The 21,687-nt window shown below is 41.6% G+C and overlaps 1 protein-coding gene across 7 annotated transcripts in view; it reads right to left on the minus strand.

Moving 5' to 3' along the window:
* Positions 1–21,687, minus strand: part of ift88 (intraflagellar transport 88 homolog) — a 171,149-nt gene that overhangs the window by 25,546 nt on the left and 123,916 nt on the right. For all 7 annotated transcript variants that reach the window (XM_068033663.1, XM_068033661.1, XM_068033665.1 and 4 more), the window contains 5 exons: positions 15,309–15,424; positions 13,951–14,003; positions 7,953–8,018; positions 6,560–6,666; positions 5,451–5,511 (listed from right to left, as the gene is read on the minus strand). In XM_068033663.1, the coding sequence (XP_067889764.1) occupies positions 5,451–5,511; positions 6,560–6,666; positions 7,953–8,018; positions 13,951–14,003; positions 15,309–15,424 (403 nt within the window). The remainder of the gene's footprint in view (positions 1–5,450; positions 5,512–6,559; positions 6,667–7,952; positions 8,019–13,950; positions 14,004–15,308; positions 15,425–21,687) is intronic.

The raw sequence follows: 21,687 nt of genomic DNA on the forward strand, positions 1-21,687 counted from the left end.
AAGTGGACCCAGAGGAGTCGCCTCAGTTTTGGTGATAAAGAAATCAATGATGGATTTCATAGCCTCCTTCTAAGCTGTAAAATTCTACTTTATGATTTTAATTAATTAAATCTCAAGTTACATGTTCTGCATCTCACTAAGATCTTTGATAAAATAGTCAAGTAACCAGATCTGCTTTTTAATCATTATATGCATCTTTACATTTTGAGGAGAAAAATGCACACAGAGCTCAGTTAGTTGAATTCAACATTCCAAAACCATACCATCGAATCATAGAATGATGCAGCACAAAAGGAGCCATCGAGAACATACCTGCTTTCTGTAGATCAAACCAGTCAATTCCATTCCATTGCTCTATCCCCTTAGCCCTGCAAGTTTATTTCCCTTAAGTGCCCATCCCATCCAATTTCCTTTTGAAATTATTCATCGTCTCTGCTTCCACCACCCTCATAGGCAGCGAATTCCTGGTCATTGTCACTTGCTACATGAAAAAGTTCTTCCTCACATGCCCCCTGTATCTCTTACCCAAAACCTTCAATCTGTGTCCCCTAGTCCTTGTACCATCACTCAACGGGAACAGCTTTTCTTTGTCTAATTTATCTAAACCTGTCACAATCGTCTACATCACTATCAAATCTTCTTAACCTCCTTTGCATCAAGGAGAACAACCCCAGCTTCTCCAACCTAACCTGGTAGCTAAGTTCCCTCATCCCTGGAACTATTCTGGTAAATCCCCTCTACATCTGCCAGCTCTTTGGAAGAGCTATCCAACTAGTCCTACTCCCCTGCTCATACCCCTGAGCCCCACAAATGTTTTCCCTTCAATTATTTATGTAATTTCCTTTTGAGAGTTATAATTGAATTTGCTTCCACCACCCTTTCAGGAAGTGCATTCCAGATCACAACATTCACTGTGTAACAAAAAAAGTTTCCTCATGTTGCCTCTAGTTCATTTACCAGTCACCTTAAATCCATGTCCTGTGGTTATTGACCCTTTTGCCATTGGAAACAGTTTCTTCTTATTTATCAAAACCCTTTGTGATTTTGAACACTCCTATTAAATCTCCTCTTAACCATCTCTGCTATAGCAGAACAACCCCAGATTCTCAGGACTGAATTTTCACTTTGGAGGTGGGAAACAGGAGTTGGGACTGTTTCTGTGTCCCGAACCTGCCCCTGGGGGAAACTGTCACTCTTTGGGATCTTCACAGAGGCACCCCCTTAATTGGCATGGAGACAGGTTCCCTGACCAATTATGGGCAGCGGATGGACTCTCAAAGCTGGAAGGCCAATCAGAGGCCTTCCAACTTGAGAGGAGCAGCAACCTGCAATAGAGGGTAAGTAATTTAGAAGGGCGCTTCAAGATGGAGGCGCCCTTTCACCAACCTTTTTTAAAACTTTAAATAAAAAAGATACAGTAGTCAGCCCACCACTATGGGGCACGGGGTGGGGCAAGAATCCCTCTACATTTTACAGCATGTTCTGTTTATATGTCTTGTTACTCTTTTGTGTTTAACCTTGCTTTGTGTGGGTTGGAATTCGATGATGCACATACCTTTGTTGTGAATCAGAGTGCAATTAAGGCAAATTTTGTATGACTGCATGTTGTTTATTTGAATTGCTTAAATCTGTGTATGTCTCTTGTCTCCAATTTTAATCGCTACACCATTGGTGGCCGTATCTTCAGCTGCCGGGACCTAAAGCTCTGGAATTCCCTCCCGAAACCCCTCTGCCTCTCTCTCTCTCTCTCTCCCCCCCTCCTTTCAGGCACTCCTTAAAAGCTATTTCTTTGACCAAGCTTTTCATCGCCTATCCTAATATTTCCTTATGTGGCTCGGTGTCAAATTTTGTTTTATAATCACTCCTGTGAACCGCCTGAGGATGGTTTACTCCATCAAAGGCACTGTATAAATGCAAGTTGTTGTTGTTGTTGATTTCCACTGCAGGAAGTAATTGGAAATGGGTTGAGGAATCTAAAACATGGGGGCACAGTCCCAGGATAAGGGGCCGATCATTCACGACTGAGATGAGGAGAAATTACTTCACTCAAAGGGTTGTGAATCTTTGGAATTCTCTACCCCACAAGGTTATGGATGCTGCATCGTTGAATACATTTAAGGCTGGGATAAACAGATTTTTGGTCTCTCAGGGAATCAAGGGATATGGCGAGCGGGCGGGAAAGTGGAGTTGAAGCCTAAGATCAGCCATAATCGTACTGAATGGCAGAGCAGGTGCGATGGGCCATAATGGTCTACTCCTGCTCCTAGTTCTTGTGTTCTAGTGTAGAGGACAGTCTATATCTGCACCCGCTCCCAGGCAGGCAGGGAAGGCCTCTAGGATAATCCCAGTCAGCCTCCTTTAAGTCTGCTTAACAAAGCTCTTAAAGAGACTAATTGGCTGCCCGCCTCATGGTGGGTGGGTAGCCCATTTGGCCTCGAACCTGCCTTGGAAAAAATGTCTGTCAGTGGGAACTGGGTCAGGAAACCAGCATACTGGCCGGGGCATTCCCACCCTCGGTGGGGCCTGAAATTTCAACTCTCAGTCTCGCCATATAACTGAAGTCTCTCATTCCCTGGTCCTATTTCAGTAAATCTCCCCTGCATGCTTTCTAAAGCCTTGACATCTTCCTAAAGTGTGGTGCCCAGCTGAGGACTATTCATGTTACAAAGGTTGAGCAGAACTTCCTTTCTTTTGTACTCTATGCCTCTATTAATAAAGCCAAGGATCCCATATGCTTTCTAAACAGCCTTCTCAACCTGTCCTGCCACCTTTAAAGATTTGTCTCTCTGTTCCTGCACCCGCTTTAAAATTTTATCATTTAGTTTATATTCCCTCTCCTTATTCTTGCTACAAAAATTAATTACTTCACACTTATTTGCATTAGATTTCATCTGCCACCTGTCTGCCCATTACACCAGTCTGAGACTATCCTCCTCATTGTTTACTAAATTTGAGTTTCATGTCATCTGCAAACTTTGAAATTATGCTCTATATACCCAAGCCCTGGTTATTAATATTTATTACAAAGAGCAGTAGTGCTAATACCCTGGGGAAACCACTGTAAACTTCCCTCCAGTCTGAAAAACAAACCACTCTCTGCTTCCCGTCCTTTGTCAATTTCATATCCACACTGCCACTACCCAATTAATCCCATGGACTTCCATTATCTGGTCCTTTGTCAAACACTTTTCAAAGTAAACAACCACAACATCAACTGCACTACCCTCATCCACTCTCTCCATTACGTCAAAGAACTCAACAGGTACTGGTAATAGCAGAGTAGGAACATAGGAGCAGGAGTAGGCCATTCAGCCCCTCGAGCCTGCTCCACCATTCAACTAGATCATGGCTGAAAACAATGAAGCAAACAGATGTAAAACAAAACCTTGGCTTTAAAGGGACAAACCAAATATATTGGTAAATGAAGCCTGTAAAAGAGATACACAATTATGCTAGTCAAGAATATAAAACGAGCACCTTCTCAACTGACTATACTGTTCTTGCAGCCCTTTGTCATAGAAAAATTGAGACCACCATCATTCTACATCCCTATTAAGCTTTTAGATCCAAATTGCATTCACTAAATTTATAGTCCATTTTATCTACTTGAATCAGGACTCCCTTTAAAGCAACTGTACACTTGCAAATTACACAGATTTAGGGTGATTGGCAAAAGAACCAGAGGCGACAAGAGGAAACTTTTTTTACATAGCCTTGTTGTGTTCTGGAATGCACTGCCTTAAAGATTCAGATTCAATAGTAACATTCAAAAGTGAATTGTATAAATACTTGAAGGGAAAAAAATTATACAGCTATAGTGAAAGAGCACACGAGTGGGCTTAATTGGACAGCTATACCAAAGAGCTGGCATGATGGGCCGAATGGCTGCTTCATGCTGCTTCATTTTATGATTCTATACTACGGTTTGGCTGCCATGTTATAGAGTTTGAGAGACATTTACAGCATAGAAGGAGGCCATTTGGCCCATCTTTTAAAACCTTCATCCAAGAAAATGGCTTTACAGTCTTTTTTTTTGAACATCATTATGGTTATTTACAGAAACTATAATTGTTTCCGTGGGCTGACTTTTTATAGCTCACCGTCGAGCTTCCAAGACAATGCAGCGCACGCATGAGACGTGCACCATGGAGCTGCCGCGATATTTCGCATGGCAGCTCATTAACATGGAGGGGGCGGACCGCCCGTCCCCAATAACATAGAGGAGGTGGGCACTCTGTCCCCAGCAACGGTGTCCGGCGCCACCACACAGGCGCCGGCATCATTTTTAAAAGGCTTCAAACCCTTATAGGTCATCACCATTTTTAAAGAGGAATGGATAGTACAGTGAGATGAAAACATTTAATAAAAGATCGTAGCCCCTCTCCCAGCCCCCCAATGACCACACTATTTCTTTATTGCGCTCTCCCCCCAACCTTGAAAATGTTACCCGCCCCCCCCCCCTCCCCACCAGTGTTACACCTCGGATCTCCGAATGGTGATCCGAAGGCAGGGGACTTCTGGCCACCGGCCGGAATATCGGCATGGGACAGCCGTTGCTGCAAGATAAGTAATTATTCATTCACTAAACTTTATTAACAAATTTAAATTAAGGTTTTCTTTCCTCGCAGCAGCAGGCCACCCCGAGGCCTCGCTGCTGCCAGTAAAATGGGATGGGGCCTTCCTGGCGTCGAGGCTTGTGGTGGGCCTCTCCCGGTAGAATGTTCCAGGTCCTTCAACCACGACCCCTGACATCGGGGGCCTGGTAAAATTCAGCCCCATGAATTTCTTATTTAGTGATCTTGGTTATTGTTGCAAGGTTATAGTTCAATGCTACTTACTTGGTTAAATTACAAATTTCTGCAATTCCTTTTTTAAACCTTTGCTGCTTCCATTTGCAAGGATAGCTATTAACATAAAACAGATCATTAATCTGCTCAAATTATTTTCTTTTGCTCCCAAACCTCGTGAACAATGATTTTTTTCCCTAAGACTTTTCAGGGTAGACTAGCCCAATAAATAAATTAAAGAAAAATAAGTTGGCTTATAAAATAACAACTAAAATTATGTAACAGCAAAGCAGCCACCCTCTTTGAGCAGAACAGTAAGATATAGCAACATAAAAAGGTTAAGAAACAAGTAATATTTTTGGTAAAATTGAAAGAATAATCAATGTTATACCGATAGATGATGATTCAGGGTGCAATTCCTGTCTTCACTAACTTCTCTAGTGGAAAAATAGGCATGAATAATTGCAACATTTCATCACTTTATGCTCACATTTACTTTTCTGCAGTAGTTAGTAAAGAAAGAAATTTCATCACCACACAGATTTAAAACTAACAGATGAAAGGATTAAGATTCTCCAGACTGCTCAAGGAAAGAAAATTGTACAAACTAACTTAATCAAAATACATTTTCAGAGTAATAAAAAAATATTCTGGTACACCTACCACTACCAGCACTGCCTTCTCTGCGCCCACGTGCACTGCCATCTCTGCCAGACTTCACACGCTGTTTTAAAAATAAAAGTGCAAATAAATGCCGTTTCATTGTAAAAAAAAAGACTTGGAGAAAATGCTCTGTCTGCCATTGCCAAAAGTTTTTAGTGTGAAGCAGTCTAGCCTCCCACCTCTATTCAATATAGATAGTGAAGTGTTGGGATGGCTCCTGGACAACAAAGAATTCCTCTTGCTTTCACAGCTTATGACCCCATTTCGAGTACCCTTCTCATCAGCTGAACATCACTACAATCAGATCCATACTTTAACTAAAGTAGCCACTGAGTGGTCTAAAGGAGATTTGAATTAAAGGTCTTGCTGGCTTGATAGATCTAGTGGTCTCTTCTTCTGTCCCTAATCTGTGCTGTGATAGTTCTGTAGTAGAGGAGGAAATGAGCCAAGGATACAGCACCAAGAGAAAATGACAAAATACGAGACAGCTCTGCTCTTTAAAGTGCTGTTGCAGGTGCAGATGCATCTTTGCACCCATTCACCTGCACCAATTATTGATCAACTGATTTAGCCATTCTCTCCCATGAGGGTGGACTACCTCCACAGGAACTTCATAGCCTGCTTCTTGTATGGGATTAGTAAACATATATCCTGGATGTCAGGAGTTTATGAGCCAGTTTTTTTCCTTGGAATAAGATTCACAGCATCAAGTAAGGCAGGGATCTGAGAGTTATTTCTCCAAAGGCAACAGTAGCACCTGGGAAGTATCAATCTTGTTCCTAACTGGTACAGGTCAAAAATGGTGACAACTTGGTAGTCGAACTCATAAGAAAGGCTGGTGAAAAGCAGACATATCACACTAGTGGAGAGGGATTTTCTCTTGATTGAAGGTGAAATGCAATGGCTAATTAGATATTACATTAGATTATTACTGTTGCATGCATTTTATGGCTTTGCACCACTCAAAGTATATTAGACTTGATTTTCTGCACATTGACTATGTAAGAGCAGGCATTTTCCCACACAGTGCACATTAAAATCAAGTAATTGGGTCTCATAAGTGACTTAAAAAGGGCATACTACATTGACGGTATGTAGTCCTTCCTTACCTGTTCTCTTAACTCTTTCATTTTTTCAACTTTCTTAAGTCTTGTGGCATATTCCTGAACCTCTTTCAGTCCCATATCTGTACAAAGGCGAACTAGAAAGCGCAGACCTAAACAAAGAATTAGTTCAAGGCAAACAAAATCAACACACCTTATTGCTGCACTGGAAAGAGCAGACAAAAAAATTCACAGAGCAGCAGAAAATTCCTCAAATTAGTAGGCTTTCCTCTGAGATCCCATATTAAAACAAACGAGCAAATTTACTGATATGCGTACATGCAGATGACACATCTGTTTCATTACAAAGTCAATGGGGTATTTAACATTGGATACAGTCCCATTTTTCTGTGTGAATTGTGCAGTAATGAGTCAAAAATTGAAAAGGAAAACTTTGCACTGATTCTGTGCCGGAGGCCTACCTGTTGCAATTTTCAAGTGTTTCTTCATATAGGCAGCCAGCATGTGCACCTAAAACAAGCTTCATTAAAATATTTAAATTGGGGTTCTAAGATGCGTTTAGGACCCAGATGCAGTGTTGACTCTGCTCAATAGAACTGAATGGCCAAAACCACCTATGTTTTAGTTTAGTTTAGTTTAGAGATACAGCACTGAAACAGGCCCTTCGGCCCACCGAGTCTGTGCCGACCATCAACCACCCATTTTATACTAATCCTACACTAATTCCATATTCCTACCACATCCCCACCTGTCCCTATATTTCCCTACCACCTACCTATACTAGGGGCAATTGCTAATGGCCAATTTACCTATCAATCTGCAAGTCTTTGGTTTTAAGGGACCAGTGCAGGTTGCTCCAAAAAGGGAAAATAACAACTTTGCCAAATATTACCAGGAGCACGAATACCCTTCTGGCCCACAAAAATGCCCCCATAACCACTCCCCAGATTGCTTCCGCCAGCTCAGCTCCAAAGAGGAGTGGCTGTATTTCTGCCCCCACCCCCTCCCACTGATGGATGAGCTGCCTATAAGCATTTGTACAATGGTGACAGCTTGCTATTGATAATAAAATGATGAATGATTATGAAATTGGATCAGGCACATGCTGGGGTCATCAGACGGGTCTCACAGATGCACTGCCAATCATCTCCCTGATTTATGCAAAAAACATCCCCCAATGCAGTTCTACTCTACATTAAAACAAATTACATGGATTTGTTGGAAGCTAACAAATGGGGAATCAAATGTACAATTTATGTATTTATATTTATTATTGTAGCTACAAAAGATTTCAACTATAAAATTAGGCGCACTAAAACCGCCAACAGGAAAGTTTCACAAGCATTCACATAAGTTTTTAAACACATTAAAGAAATGTTAATAGGGAAACCAGATCCAATGTCTATCAACAATTTCTGATTTTGAGAACATCTCTTACATTCAACATTTTCGGGAAATTTCCGGTGAATGTCTTTGTATGTTTCCAATGCCTTTTGATAGTTACCTATATTAACAAAGTTAACCATAATATGAAGACTATATTAGTCACAGGCAACTTTATAAATGTAGGAATTAACACTTTCTTAAAATTAACACAAAACATGTGTTTGGTTAAAACTAATTTGAATCTATCTATCTAAAATATTGCACACAAGAAAATGTCAAATATTGTCGAGCACCACCTCAAATTTAAAATTACCATCCTTGTGTTCAAATTTGTGCCCTGTTCCCCCTCCCCCCACCCTTGCAACCACTTCCAGCCCTCCAAGAACTCTGCGTTCCTCCAATTCTGATATCTTGGGCATCCCCAATTTCTCTGGCTCCTCCATCGGCAGCCGTGCTTTCAGCTGATTAGGCCCCAAGGCCTGGAATTCTCTCCTTAAACCACTTCACCTCTCTCTCCTCTTTTAAGATGCTCCTTAAAACTTACTTTTTTGACAAAGCTTCTGGTCACCTCTCCTGATATCTCCTATGTAGCTCAATCTCAAATTTTGTGTGATAATGCTCCTGTGAAGTGCCTTGGGACATTTCACTACGTTAAAGATGTTATATAAATGCAAGTTGTTGTTGCCATTGTAACTTTGCAGATGGTAACATGTAGCAAATTAGCATTATATAAGAATCTGCAAAATACTGTAACAACGTGAACCTCTAAATGAACTTAAAGGAAGTTAGCTATCAGTATCCTTTAAAATGAAAAAGGTTTTTCTTTCTATTGACGGGTTACACCTTTTTTCCCATTGTTTCCTCCATCGGCATGTGCACCAATGTGCAGCTGCTGTGGCAAAGAGGTTGAGGTGGTTAACTGGCTCACAAGCTGCTGCCAATAATGCTGTTGACTCTTCAACAGGAGACAGGGAAGAGCAGCCTGGTGGAAACTCTCGATCTAATTTTTTTTCTCTTTACAAGGACGTGTATAGTCTCCGATCAGTGTGCCCCTGTGCATCTGGCTAAAAACAAGTCAACTGTGTTGGGAAAATGGAACTTGTGTACTTCCATTCCTTGGCCCCATATATGCAACACTGTTATGTTATTAAGTTTAATGCCCTTTTCTTTCTATTTTAGTTTAAAAAGGTATATATAAATTCAGAGAACTCATGAAAGGAATTAACCCCAGGACAAATATAGTTATTAGCCAAGTTTGCTTCAGAAATCTCTTTCAAACAACAAAATTTATAAAGAAGATTCTGATGATGAAACTACTTTATGTCCAGTCTGTCAACTACATTTTTTAAATATTTGTTTATGGGATGTGGGGGTCATTGGCATGGCCAGTATTTATTGCCCATCCATAATGGCCCTTGAGAAAGTGGTGCTGAACCGCCTACTTGAAGCACTCCTATCTGTATGATGAAGATACACACACAATGCTGTTAGGGAGTTCCAGGATTTTGACCCAATGACCGTGAAGGAACGGTGATATATTTCCAAGTCAGGATGATGTGTGACTTGCAGGTGGTGGTGTTCCCATGCACCTGCTGCCCTTGTCCTTCTAGGCAGTAGAGGTAGTGGCTTTGGAAAGCGCTGTCGAAGAAGCTTAGGAATGATCCCAGCCAATGCAGAGTTTTCTCCGATTCCCATTCAGTTCAAAATTACTAGGACTCCTTGATGTCACATACAGTCAAATGTCAAGGACAGTCATTCTCATCATACCTCTGGAATTCAGCTCTTTTTTCTATGTTTGAAGCAAGACTGTAATGAGGTCTGGAGCCGCGCGATCCTGGCCGAACCCAAACTGAGTGTCGGTGAGCAGATAATTGGTAAGTAGTGCCACTTGATAGCAGTATCGATGACACCGTCCGTCATTTTGCTGATGATTCAGACTGATGGGGTTGTAATTGGCTGGATTGGATTTGTCCTGCCTTTTGTGGACTGGACATACATGGGCAACTTTCCACTTTGTCGGGGAGATGCCGGTTTTGTAGCTATACTGGAATAGCTTGGTTAGAGATGTGGCTAGTTCCAGAACTCAATTCTTTTGCAGTCAGAATGTTGTTGGGGAACATAGCCTTTGCTATATCCTGTGCATTCAGCCATTTCTTAATATCGTGTGGACAGAACTGAATTGGCTGACTATTGGGATCAGTGATGGTGGGGCTTCAGTAGGAGAGTGAGAAAGATCATCCACTTGGCACTTCTGGCTGAAGATGGTTGCAAAAGCTTCAGCCTTGTCTTTTCCATTCACGTGCTGGGCTTCGCCATCATTGAGGATGGGGATGTTCATGGAGCCTCCTCCTCCTGTGAGTAGTTTAATTGCTCACCACCATTCATGACTGGACGTAGTAGGAGTGAGGAGCTTTAATCTGAACCGTCGAATGTGGAATTTTTTAGCTCTGTCTATAGCATGCAGCTTCTGCTATTTAGCTTGCATGTAGTCCTGTGTTGTAGCTTCACCAGATTGCCACCTCATTTTTAGGTACGCCTGGTGCTTCTCCTGCATGCTCTTCTACACTCGTCATTGAACCAGAGTGGATCCCCTGGCTTGATGGTAATGCTAGAATGAGGGATATGCCGGGCCATGAGGTTACAGATTGTGGTGAAATAGAATTCTGCTGCTGTTGATGACCCACAGTGCCTCATAAATGCCGAGGTTTCAGTTGCTAGATTCATTCTGTACCTATCCCATTTAGCATGATGGTAGTGCCACACAACACAACGTAGGACTATGCAGTGGTCACCTCTTCCCAATACTGTCACGGACAGATAGAAACATAAAAAATAGGAGCAGGAGAAGGCCATTCAGCCCTTTGAGCCTGCTCTGCCATTCATTATGATCATGGCTGATCATCCAACTCAGTAGCCTGTTCCAGCTTTCGCCCCATACCCTTTGATCCCTTTCGACCCAAGAGCTACATCTAACTCCTTTTTGAAAACATTCAATGTTTTGGCCTCAACTGCTTTCTGTGGTAGCGAATTCCACAGGCTCACCACTCTCTGGGTGAAGAAATTTCTCCTCATCTCAGTCCTGAAAGGTTTACCCTGTATCCTTAGACTATGACCCCTGGTTCTGGACTCCCCCACCATCGGGAACATCCTTCCTGCATCTACCCTGTCAAGTCCTGTTAGAATTTTATAGGTTTCTATGAGATCCCCTCTCACTCTTCTGAACTCCAGCGAATACAATCCTAACAGATGCAATCTCTCTTCACATGTCAGTCCCGCCATCCCAGCAATCAGTCTGGTAAACCTTCGCTGCACTCCCTCTATAGCAAGAACATTCTTCCTCAGATAAGGAGACCAAAACTGCACACAATATTCCAGATGTGGGCTCACCAAGGCCCTGTATAATTGCAACAAGACATCCCTGCTTCTGTACTCGAATCGTCTCACTACAAAGGCCAACATACCATTTGCCTTTTTTACTGCCTGTTGCACCTGCATGCTTACCTTCAGCAACTGGTGTACGAGAACACCCAGGTTTCGTTGCATATTCCCCTCTCTCAGTTTATAGCCATTCAGATAATAATCTGCCTTCCTGTTTTTGCTACCAAAGTGGATAACCTCACATTTATCCACATTATACTGCATCGGCCATGCATTAGCTCACTGCCTCAACTTGTCCAAATCACCCTGAAGCCTCTCTGCATCCTCCTCACAACTCACCCTCCCACCCAGTTTTGTGGTCATCTGCAAATTTGGAGATATTACACTTAGTGTAATCTAAATCATTAACGTACATTGTGAATAGTTGGGGTCCTAGCACCGATCCCTCCGGTACCCCACTAGTCACTGCCTGCCATTCGGAAAAAGACCCATTTATCCCTACTCTTTGTTTCCTGTCCGTCAACTAATTTTCTATCCATCGCAATACACTACCCCCAATCCCATACGCTTTAATTTTACATGCTAATCTCTTATGTGGGACTTTGTCAAAAGCCTTCTGAAAGTCCAGATAAACCACATCCACTGGCTCCCCCTCATCAACTCTACTAGTTACAGCCTCGAAGAATTCTAGTAGATTTGTCAAGCATGATTTCCCTTTCGTAAACCCATGCTGACTCTGTCCGATTCTACCACTGTTCTCCAAGTGCTCTGCTATAAAATCTTTGATAATGGACTCTAGAATTTTCCCCACTACCGACGTCAGGCTGACTGGTCTATAATTCCCTGCTTTCTCTCTACCTCCCTTTTTAAATAGTGGGGTTACATTAGCTACCCTCCAATCTGTAGGAACTGTTCCAGAGTCTATAGAATCTTGGAAGATGACCACCAATGCATCCACTATTTCTAGGGCTATTCCTTTAGGACTCTGGGATGCATACCATCAGGCCCTAGGGATTTATCGGCCTTCAATCCTATCAATTTTCCCAACACCATTTCTCTACTAATACTGATTTCTTTCAGTTCCTCTCTCTCACTAAGCCCTGTGTTCCCCAACATTTCTGGTATGTTATTTGTGTCCTCCTTTGTGAAGACAAAACAAGTATGCATTTAGTTGGTCAGCTATTTCTTTATTCCCCATAATAAATTCCCCTGTTTCTGACTGTAAGGGACCTACATTTGTCTTCACCAATCTTTTTCTCTTCACACACCGATAGAAACTTTTACAGTCAGTTTTTATGTTCCCTGCAAGCTTGCTCTCATACTCTATTTTCCCCTTCTTAATCAATCCCTTGGTCCTCCTTCTAAACTGAATCTAAACTGCTCCCAATCCTCAGGTCTGTTGTGTTTCTTGGAAAATGTATATGCCTCTTCCTTGGATCTAATGCTATCTCTAATTTCCCTTGTAAGCCGTGGTTTGGCCGACTTTCCAGTTTTACTTTTGTGCCAGACAGATGCACCTACAACAGGTAGGTTGGTGAGGACAAGACCAAGTAGATTTTTCCATCATGTTGGTTCTCTGACCACTGCTGTCAGTTCAATCTGACAGCTGTCCTCGGCCAGCAATGGTGTTACTAGGCTACTCTTGGTGATGAACAATTATGTCCCCCACCCAGAGTATATTCAGTACCCTCAGTGCTTCTTCCAAGTGGTGTTCAACATGGAGGAGTACTGATTCATCAAGCTGAGGGAGGGTGGTAAATAGTGATCAGCAGGAGGTTTCCGTGCCTGTGTTGATCTGGTGCCACGAGACTTCAGAGTCCAGAACCAATGTGAAGGACTCACAAGGTCACCTCCTCCTGACTGTATATCACTGAAATGCCACCTCTGGTGGGTCTGGCCTGTTGGTGGGACAGGGCATCCACATGGATGGCAATGGAGGAGTCTGAGGCATTGACTGAAAGATATAATTCTTTGAGTATGACTGTTGCTTGACTAGTCAGTGGAACAGCTCCCCCAATTTTAACACTGGTCCCCAGACGTTAGTGCAGGGATAACTGGGCTGTGTGTACCTTTGTTGTGTCCAGTGTCTAGGTCGATGCCGGTGATCTGTCCAGTTTTATTCTTATTAGAATTTATTGTGGCAATTTGATACAACTGCGTGTCTTGCAGCTGAGAGGTAATTTCAGACAGCAATTAAGAGGCAACCACATTACTGTGGGTCTGGAGTCATACACAAGTCAGACTGGGTAAGGGCAGCAGATTTCCTTCCCTAAAGGAACCAGATGGGTTTTTACGACAACGCGGTAGTTTTATGGGTACCATTAATGATACTAGCTTTTTTAAAAAAAAGTTCCAGATCAACTGATTGAATTTAAATTGCCTAGCTGCTGTAGTGGGATTTGAACTCATGTGTCTGGATTAGAAGTCCAGTAACATAACCACTATGTTACTGTACCAATTACATGAATATTATATCATCCAATCCCCAAGTATTACTTTGTTCCTTGTAAGTTTTACTATTCAGTGTGACAGGTCAAGTCAAAAACGAAACATTATTTACAACATTTCTTTGAAACTCTTGCTGTCATTTTTGTTTCAAGTACCAAATATATTTTGAGATTGAAAGGTTTCGAATCTGAGCAATATAAATGACAATTTGATGCTTAACTTACCGCTTCTTCTATAACAGCTAGCCACCATTAATTGCCATTTGACTTGAGTAGGTCTGCAATAAAAACACTTGTAAAACATTATTTTTAATGCCCCTTTCTGGTGACTGCAGAATTGCGTGAGAAGTATTATTAATTAATTTTGCATAGTTTTCAATTATAACCAGTTCCTGTTCAGGGTTTTAAATATTTTTTCTACACTTCATTTCTTAAATCTACTGTATTGTATTTTCCCTCCATCCCCCCCACTAGGTCTCCTTATACAAAAGCAAAGAGTCGTCGCCATTTCCAAGCCTCAGACAATGTTGCTTTTCATCTTCTTTGTTGTGGTATGCAAAAGGCAGGGAGAGGAGAGATGACAGACGATCTGATCATCCTCCTCTACCAATTGTTTAAGTACCTCACACAATTCCCTGACTGAAATAAAGGGCTCACCACATGGGAGGCACATGTATAAACACTCTCCTAGCCTTGTTTAGCGCTGTGTACACCTTTATAATGTTTAAAAATGGTTAATAAATAAATATATAAATACATCAGAAATTCACCATTAAATAAATAAATAGTAATATCTGACAAGTTTCTAAATAGCAAATCTCTGCTGGGACATTTTAAAAAATAAAACAGATTTCTGATGTGTTTGTGGGAATCTGCACAACATCAAAGAGTTACCATCTAACTAAAAAGTATGACTCTAAACTCTATCTAGGAACTCCTGAACTGCATGTTTGAACCTAGCACTGTGCGAGTTGCACAGTAATGCCATTAAAATGCATCTTAAATTAACAAAAATTCTTAATATAGCATGTTCATAATAAAGCAAAGAGATTGGTCGATTTTTAAACTTGTTATTGAATAACCTTCTTCTAATGGTTCAGCAAGTAAATGTAAATCAGAAAGGTCAGTGTCTCCAAGCGAAGCAGGAAAAGTAATTTTAGAAAGAGTCAGGGTTCTCATTTTCTGGCTGTCCATTAAGTACATATATGTGAGTGTCAGCTGGGGAGAGGCTCAGCCTTGGATATGATACTTTTAGCATCTCTGTAATGATTCCAAGTTTGGCTTAGTGGTAACACATTTCTGAGTCAGAAGGTTGTGGCCCAAGACCCATTCCAGAACTTGAGTGCATTACCTAGACTAACACACTTCAGATTAGTTCTGGGGAAGTTTCTGTACTGTCAGAGGTTTTTCAGATAAGATCAAGGCCTCCTTAGCCTGTTTAGATGGGAGTAAAAGAACCCTTTTGAAAACCATTAGTTTCCATGAGTAATAGTCAGAGAAGTTAGCATTTGCATAATTGGTGACTTCTTGTTATGACTAATATGAAATACAACACAGGATGTCGAAGACAAAATATTTCTTACTGGATAAGTGCTGCCCTTTCAAAGTACTGAATAGCTTTTTCACAGAACTGTGTGTCAATGTAGTAGGCTCCGAGCCATTCAATGCCCTCGATGTTAGATGGAAAATACCTAAATGACTGACAGAAATAACAGTAAACAAAGCAAGGGTTTAAGCATTACGTGTTCATTTTAAGTTTATCCAATTTGCTTCAACCACCAAGATTTTTAATTCTCTCAGGGACACAAACTTGAATTTTATGAATGTGGGTTATTACATATTTAAAACCACACCACTTATTTCCCAAAATAATGTCCTGTACTAAATTAAATTATTTTCCTCAAAAAGTATTCATTAAACAGACTAAATTAGATGCCGAGGGTGTTCAAAAACACATCGAGAGGATAAATGTCTCTACCCACTAAGCTACAAGACGGCAGGCTACAACAGCCTTAAATTCACTAAAAGTCATCAATTGTTTGGAATAGCATAATACACTTAGGCCACTTGGAGGTCTGTTCTATTAGTGCAAGTAGAGCAAAGTGCCATCCCATATCTTGGGGACGAGGCCAGGGCAGGCTATTGGCACCTACAGAGTTGCATCAGCAACACCTGCTACAACTGACCCTTGTAAGGCAGAGTGGCCGAAGGTTGCTTTATATATGTTGAGAGTTTCCTTTATAATTTTTTTTCTATTGTTGTATCACATTTCCAATTTCCAGCTGAAGATATATTTATTTTAGGATACAGAATGTGAAGGAATATTCATTTTTTGCACAAGATTGCAGTATTACCAGGTTTGTTTTTTCCAAGCATGACTTAATACAGTAGAGAAAAAAATATCAAGTTCATGATAACTGTTCCAATATTATTCCATTTAATTAAGTTTTCACTTTTATCTTAATCATAAAAAGTACTAAAACTTACATTTATATAGTACTCATGTGAAAGGTCATCTTAGAATGTTTTTTAAACAGAAAAGTGGGAACAGATCAAAATAAGGTTGAGGAGGGTCTGTGGGCAAAAATGAACCATAGGTCAAAGAGGTTTTCTTTGAAGGAGCTTTTTGAGAGGTAGCAAGGTGAAGTGGCTTTAGGAGAGAACGTCAGAGAACAGTACAGACAGCAGTTTACAAAATGTTATTATAAATATTGGCTTTGCAAGCTGCTAACGATGATACATGCTGGTTCTAAAGGTTTTTAATCCATGTAATCTCCATTTCTGCTCTAGTTGAATGCTAAAATCTTTCTCATTTTCTCTTTTCTTGTACACTTATCTCATAACTTGCATTCACTGGCCCTGAACTCCGCGTGATTCTCTCTAACTGTTGCCATAATTTTGGTAAAAGATTGGCAGAAACCCTGCAGAAAGGGCATACATGACCATTTCTCTGGGAGAACTCACGCAACAATTCCAGGTGACAATAAATTTATAGTATTTTCTCACTGATTAACAATTCAATGAATAAGACAGATATCAAATTTAAAGCAATTGCACTGATTTTTTCAAATTGAAGTTGATGAGTAATGCTGTAATACTTTTAAAGTATTATTTATAATGAATTTGGGGTTCAGTTTTCCAAGTATTTCACTTAACTCTTGTGCTATTACTTTGGGGTTCAGTTTTCCAAGTATTTCACTTAACTCTTGTGCTATTACTTTGGGGTGAATCACAGAGGTTTGTGCAGACTCAGTAGCTTTGAGGAAAATTTCAGAATAATGAGGACAACACACACACATCGAATTCATCCCCTAAATATATTTTTTCTGAGTTAATGTACTTCTCCTCTTCCCACCCCCTCCACCCTGCTCCAAAGCAAGATGAGCAGAACACTTGGAAGAGCTAAGTACATACATGCTGAACAGTAAGAGATTATAGTGGGCAGAAAATTAAAGCTACTTGCAGAAAATTAATTTGTATGTTCAGATACATGAATAATCAGTTTAATCAATGGACCTGATCGGAGACACCAGCAGCGATGGCAGAGAATAAGACAGAGAGAGCAGGGGAACAGTGAGGACCTGCTCAGACACTGGCTGCAGTGGCAGAGGATAAAAGAGAGAGCACATGGTGGAACAACATGGACCTGATTGGTGTATTTCCAAAAAAAGCAAGGAGTGATGTCAGAAGACAGCAGGTAGGCGATTGATTAGTGAGTATTAGGATTTTTTTATTTTTTAAACTAGAGCAGTGGTTTAAACAAGGACTGGAAACTATGAAGTACTGTATTAAATTTATAGCTTAGCTAGTTAAACTAATTAATAAAATTTCAGTTAGGGTAAGTATAACTGCAAAGGAGTTAATAAGGGTATTAGCACGGAGCAGGTTTAGAGGCATTAATTAAAATTAAACAAGATACTAACTATATTCTAAAACAGAGAATAGAGATTTTTTTAGATCATGGTGGGGCAGCTGAGATATGTTTCTTGCAATTCCTGTGCAATATGGCAAATTCAGGACACTTTATGTGTCTTGAGGACCACATGTAGGATGTGTCTCCAGCTGCTTGAGCTCGAGCTCAGGATTTCTGAGCTTGAGGGTCAGTTGGAGTCACTATGGAGCATCAGGAAGGATCGGAGTTTCCTGGATTGTGCCTTCCAAGAGGTGGTCACCCCACAGGCAGTGAGCGTTCAGGATACCAGATGGGTGGCCATCCAGAAGATTAGTAAGAGGCAGGAGGTGAAGGAGTCTTCAGGGTGTGTGCCATTCTCAAACCAATACTCAGCTTTGGAGACTGTTAGCAGTGACGACACCTTGAAGGAGTCCAGTCCAGACAATGACAGAAATGGGCAAGGGACTTTTTATTTTCTATGTTTCTATGGGAACAGGCTACTGAGTTGGATGATCAGTCATGATCATAATGAATGGTAGAGCAGGCTCAAAGGGCTGAATGGCCTACTCCTGCTCCTATTTTCTATATTCTATGTTTAAATTCTTTCATGGGATGTGAGCATCACTGGCAAGGCCAGTATTTGTTTCCCATCCCTAACTGCCCTTGAGAAGGTGGCGGTGAGCCACGTTCTTGAACTGCTGCAGTCTATCTGGTGTAGGTACACCCATAATGCTGCTAGAAAGGGAGTTCCAGGTTTTTGAACCTGCGACAGTGAAGGAACGGCGATATAGTTCCAAGTCAGGATGTGTGTGGCTTGGAGGGGAACTTGCAGCTGGTGGTTTTTTTCATTTGTTCGTGGGATCTGGGTGTCGCTGGCTAGGCCAGCATTTATTGCCCGTCCCTAATTGCCCTTGAGAAGGTGGTGGTGAGCTGTCTTCTTGAACTGCTGCAGTCTTTGGGGTGTAGGTACACCAACAGTGGTGTTAGAAAGGGAGTTCCATACTTCCCATGCGTTTGCTACTTTTGTGCTTCTGGGGGTAGAGGTTGCGGCTTTGGAAGGTGCTGTCGAGGGAGGCTTGGCAAGTTGCTGCAGTGCATCTTGTCAATGGTACAAACTGGTGGAGGGACTGAATGTTTCAGGTGGTGGATAGGTGGTAACAGAACAATGGGTGATCTTTAATGAGGAGATATATCAGGTAGAGACTAGGTACATTTCAACAAGGGCAAAAGGTAAGGGAACCAAAGCTATGGCCCCTTGGATGATGAGGGAATATAGAGTCATAGAGAGATACAGCACTGAAACAGGCCCTTCGGCCCACCGAGTCTGTGCCGACCATCAACCACCCATTTATACTAATCCTACATTAATCCCATATTCCCTACCACATCCCCACCTTCCCTCAATTCTCCTACCACCTACCTACACTGGGGACAATTTACAATGGCCAATTTACCTATCAACCTGCAAGTCTTTGGCTGGAAACTGGAGCACCCGGCGGAAACCCACGCGGTCACAGGGAGAACTTGCAAACTCTGCACAGGCAGTACCCAGAACTGAACCCGGATCGCTGGAGCTGTGAGGCTGCAGTGCTAACCACTGCGCCACTGTGCCGCCCTATGATGAAACAAAAACAAAAGAGGGTGAATTCTTCAAGCAAGAACCAGGCCAAATGCAATAGGTTGAGAGGAGAAGTGAAGAGGAAAATAAAAGATTGGCAAAGAGAGAATGAGAGAATGGAATAGCAGTTAACATAAAAGAGAGCCCAAAAATCTTTTACCATCATGTAAATATAAGCGAGTGGCAAGAAGTGGGGTGGGCCTATTAGGGGCAAAGAGGGTGATATATGCTTAGAGGCACAGGGTAAGGCTAGAATACTTAATGAGTACTTTGTATCAGTGTTTATTAAGAGGATGCTGATAAAATATTGGTAGAAGCAGAGATGGTGGAGATAATGGATGGGCTGAAAATTGATAGGAAGGATGTACTGGAAAGGTTGGCTGTTCTTAGAGTGAATAAGTCACCTGGACCAGATGGCTTGCATCCCAGGTTCCTAACGGAAGTGGGAGTGGAGATAACAGAAGTGCTTGCCATAATCTTCCCTAGATATGGGGGAAGTGCCAGAGGATTGGATGGTGGCAAATGTGACACCCTTATTCAAGAACAGTGTAAGGACATTCCTAGTACCGGCAACTACAAGCTGCTCAGATTAACATCAGTGGTAAGGTTTTAGAAACAATAATCAGAGAAACAAATCAACAGGCACTTGGAGAGATTTGAGTTGATTAAGGAGAGACAGCACAGATTTGTAAAAGGCAGATTGTGCATGACTAATCTGACTGAATTTTTTGATGAGGTAACAGAGAAGGTTGATGAAGGGAAAGCAATGGATGTTGTCTATATGGATTTTAAGAAAGCATTTGACAAAGTAAAAGGCTAGTTAACAAAGTTGAGGCTCATGGAATAGGAGGGCAAGTGTCAGCTTGGATTAAAAAATGGCTGAAGGACAGAAAACAGCGAGTCTGGTTGCTTTTTTACATTGGAAGATGGTAGACAGTGGTGTTCCCCAAGGTTCAGTGCTAGACCACTGCTTTTTTGCTATATATAAATGACTTGGATTTTGGAATTCAGAGTAAAATTTCAAAATTGGCACATGATACCAAACTTGGAGGCGTGACAGACAGTGAGGATGATATCAATCAACTGCAAAAGGACATCTATAGGCGAGCAAATGGGCAGATAAGTGGGAGATGGTATTTAATACAGAGAAGTGTGAGGTGATGTATTTTGGCAAAAGGGATAGGGCAATACAGACTTAATGACATACTTCTAAAGAGTGTACAGGGAGAGAGGGACCTGGGGGTTCATGTGCATAGATCTTTGAAGGTAGCAGGACATATTGAGAGAGTAAAGCATATGGGATCTTGGACTTCATAAATAGACATATTGAGTGCAAATGCAGAGAAGTTATGCCAAACCTTTATAAAGCTCTGGTTAGGCCACAACTGGAGTACTGCGTCCAGTTCTGCTCACCACACTTTAGGAAGGACGTGAGGGCCCTTGAGAGGGTACAGAGGAGATTTACCAGAATGGTTCCAGGGATGAGGGATTTTAGCGAAAAGGTTAGGTTGGAGAAGCTGGGGTTGTTCTCCTTGGAGCAGAGGAGACTGAAGGGAGATTTCATAAAGGTGGTCAAGATTATGACAGGTTTAGATAAGGTAGACAAAGAAAAGCTGTTCCCATTAGCTAATGGTACATGGACGAGGGGACGCTGATTTAAGGTTGTGGGCAAGAGATGCAGGGGGGATGTCAGGAAGAGCTTTTTTTTTACGCAAGTGGTAATGACCTGGAACACGCTGCATATGAAGGTGGTGGAAGCAGAGACAATTGATTTCAAAAGGAATTTGGATGGGCATTTGAGGGAAATAATCTTGCAGGACTAAGGGGATGGAGCAGTGGAATGAGATTGACTGGATTGCTCAATGGAGAGCCGACATAAGTTTGATGAGCCAAATGGCCTCCTTCTGTGCCATAATGACTCTCTGAAATCATCTGAATTTCAGACCATACTGATGTAGGAGTGGTCAAATCTGACATCTTTGTTTTACTCAATTATATATTTAATCACTGCAACAAAGAAAGAAGAAATTATGACCTTTGAACATACAAAAAAAATCAACAATCTCTATTGCAAATAGTGAAAAGTGATACATAAAATTTGCCTAAAACATCATGACTTGAAAACATCAGGGCCTTCTGATGCAGTCTTGCCACATCTCTAGTTCTCTAGAAGTACAGTAGAAGGCTGGTAATTTCTGGCAAGGGATGGGGAGGGGGGTGCTTTGTTTACAGCAGAACCTTGGTCAGTCCTAAACATAGTCTTGTGCACCAGAGGGGGCCAGGGCCAGAAGTGTAGACATTATACATAGAGAGTCCCTGCTTCCTTAATGGTATCTGATGAGTGTGGATGCCAGTGAATGCAGTGAGATGAGGCATACTGTTCTCTTGAAGGGCACACATAGGCCCTACCATTGGGATTCAGGCCACTTTTGTGGAGGGAGAAGATGGGGGG

The sequence above is a fragment of the Heterodontus francisci genome, chromosome 6 (assembly GCF_036365525.1).
Source record: "Heterodontus francisci isolate sHetFra1 chromosome 6, sHetFra1.hap1, whole genome shotgun sequence".
Lineage (NCBI taxonomy): Eukaryota > Metazoa > Chordata > Chondrichthyes > Heterodontiformes > Heterodontidae > Heterodontus > Heterodontus francisci.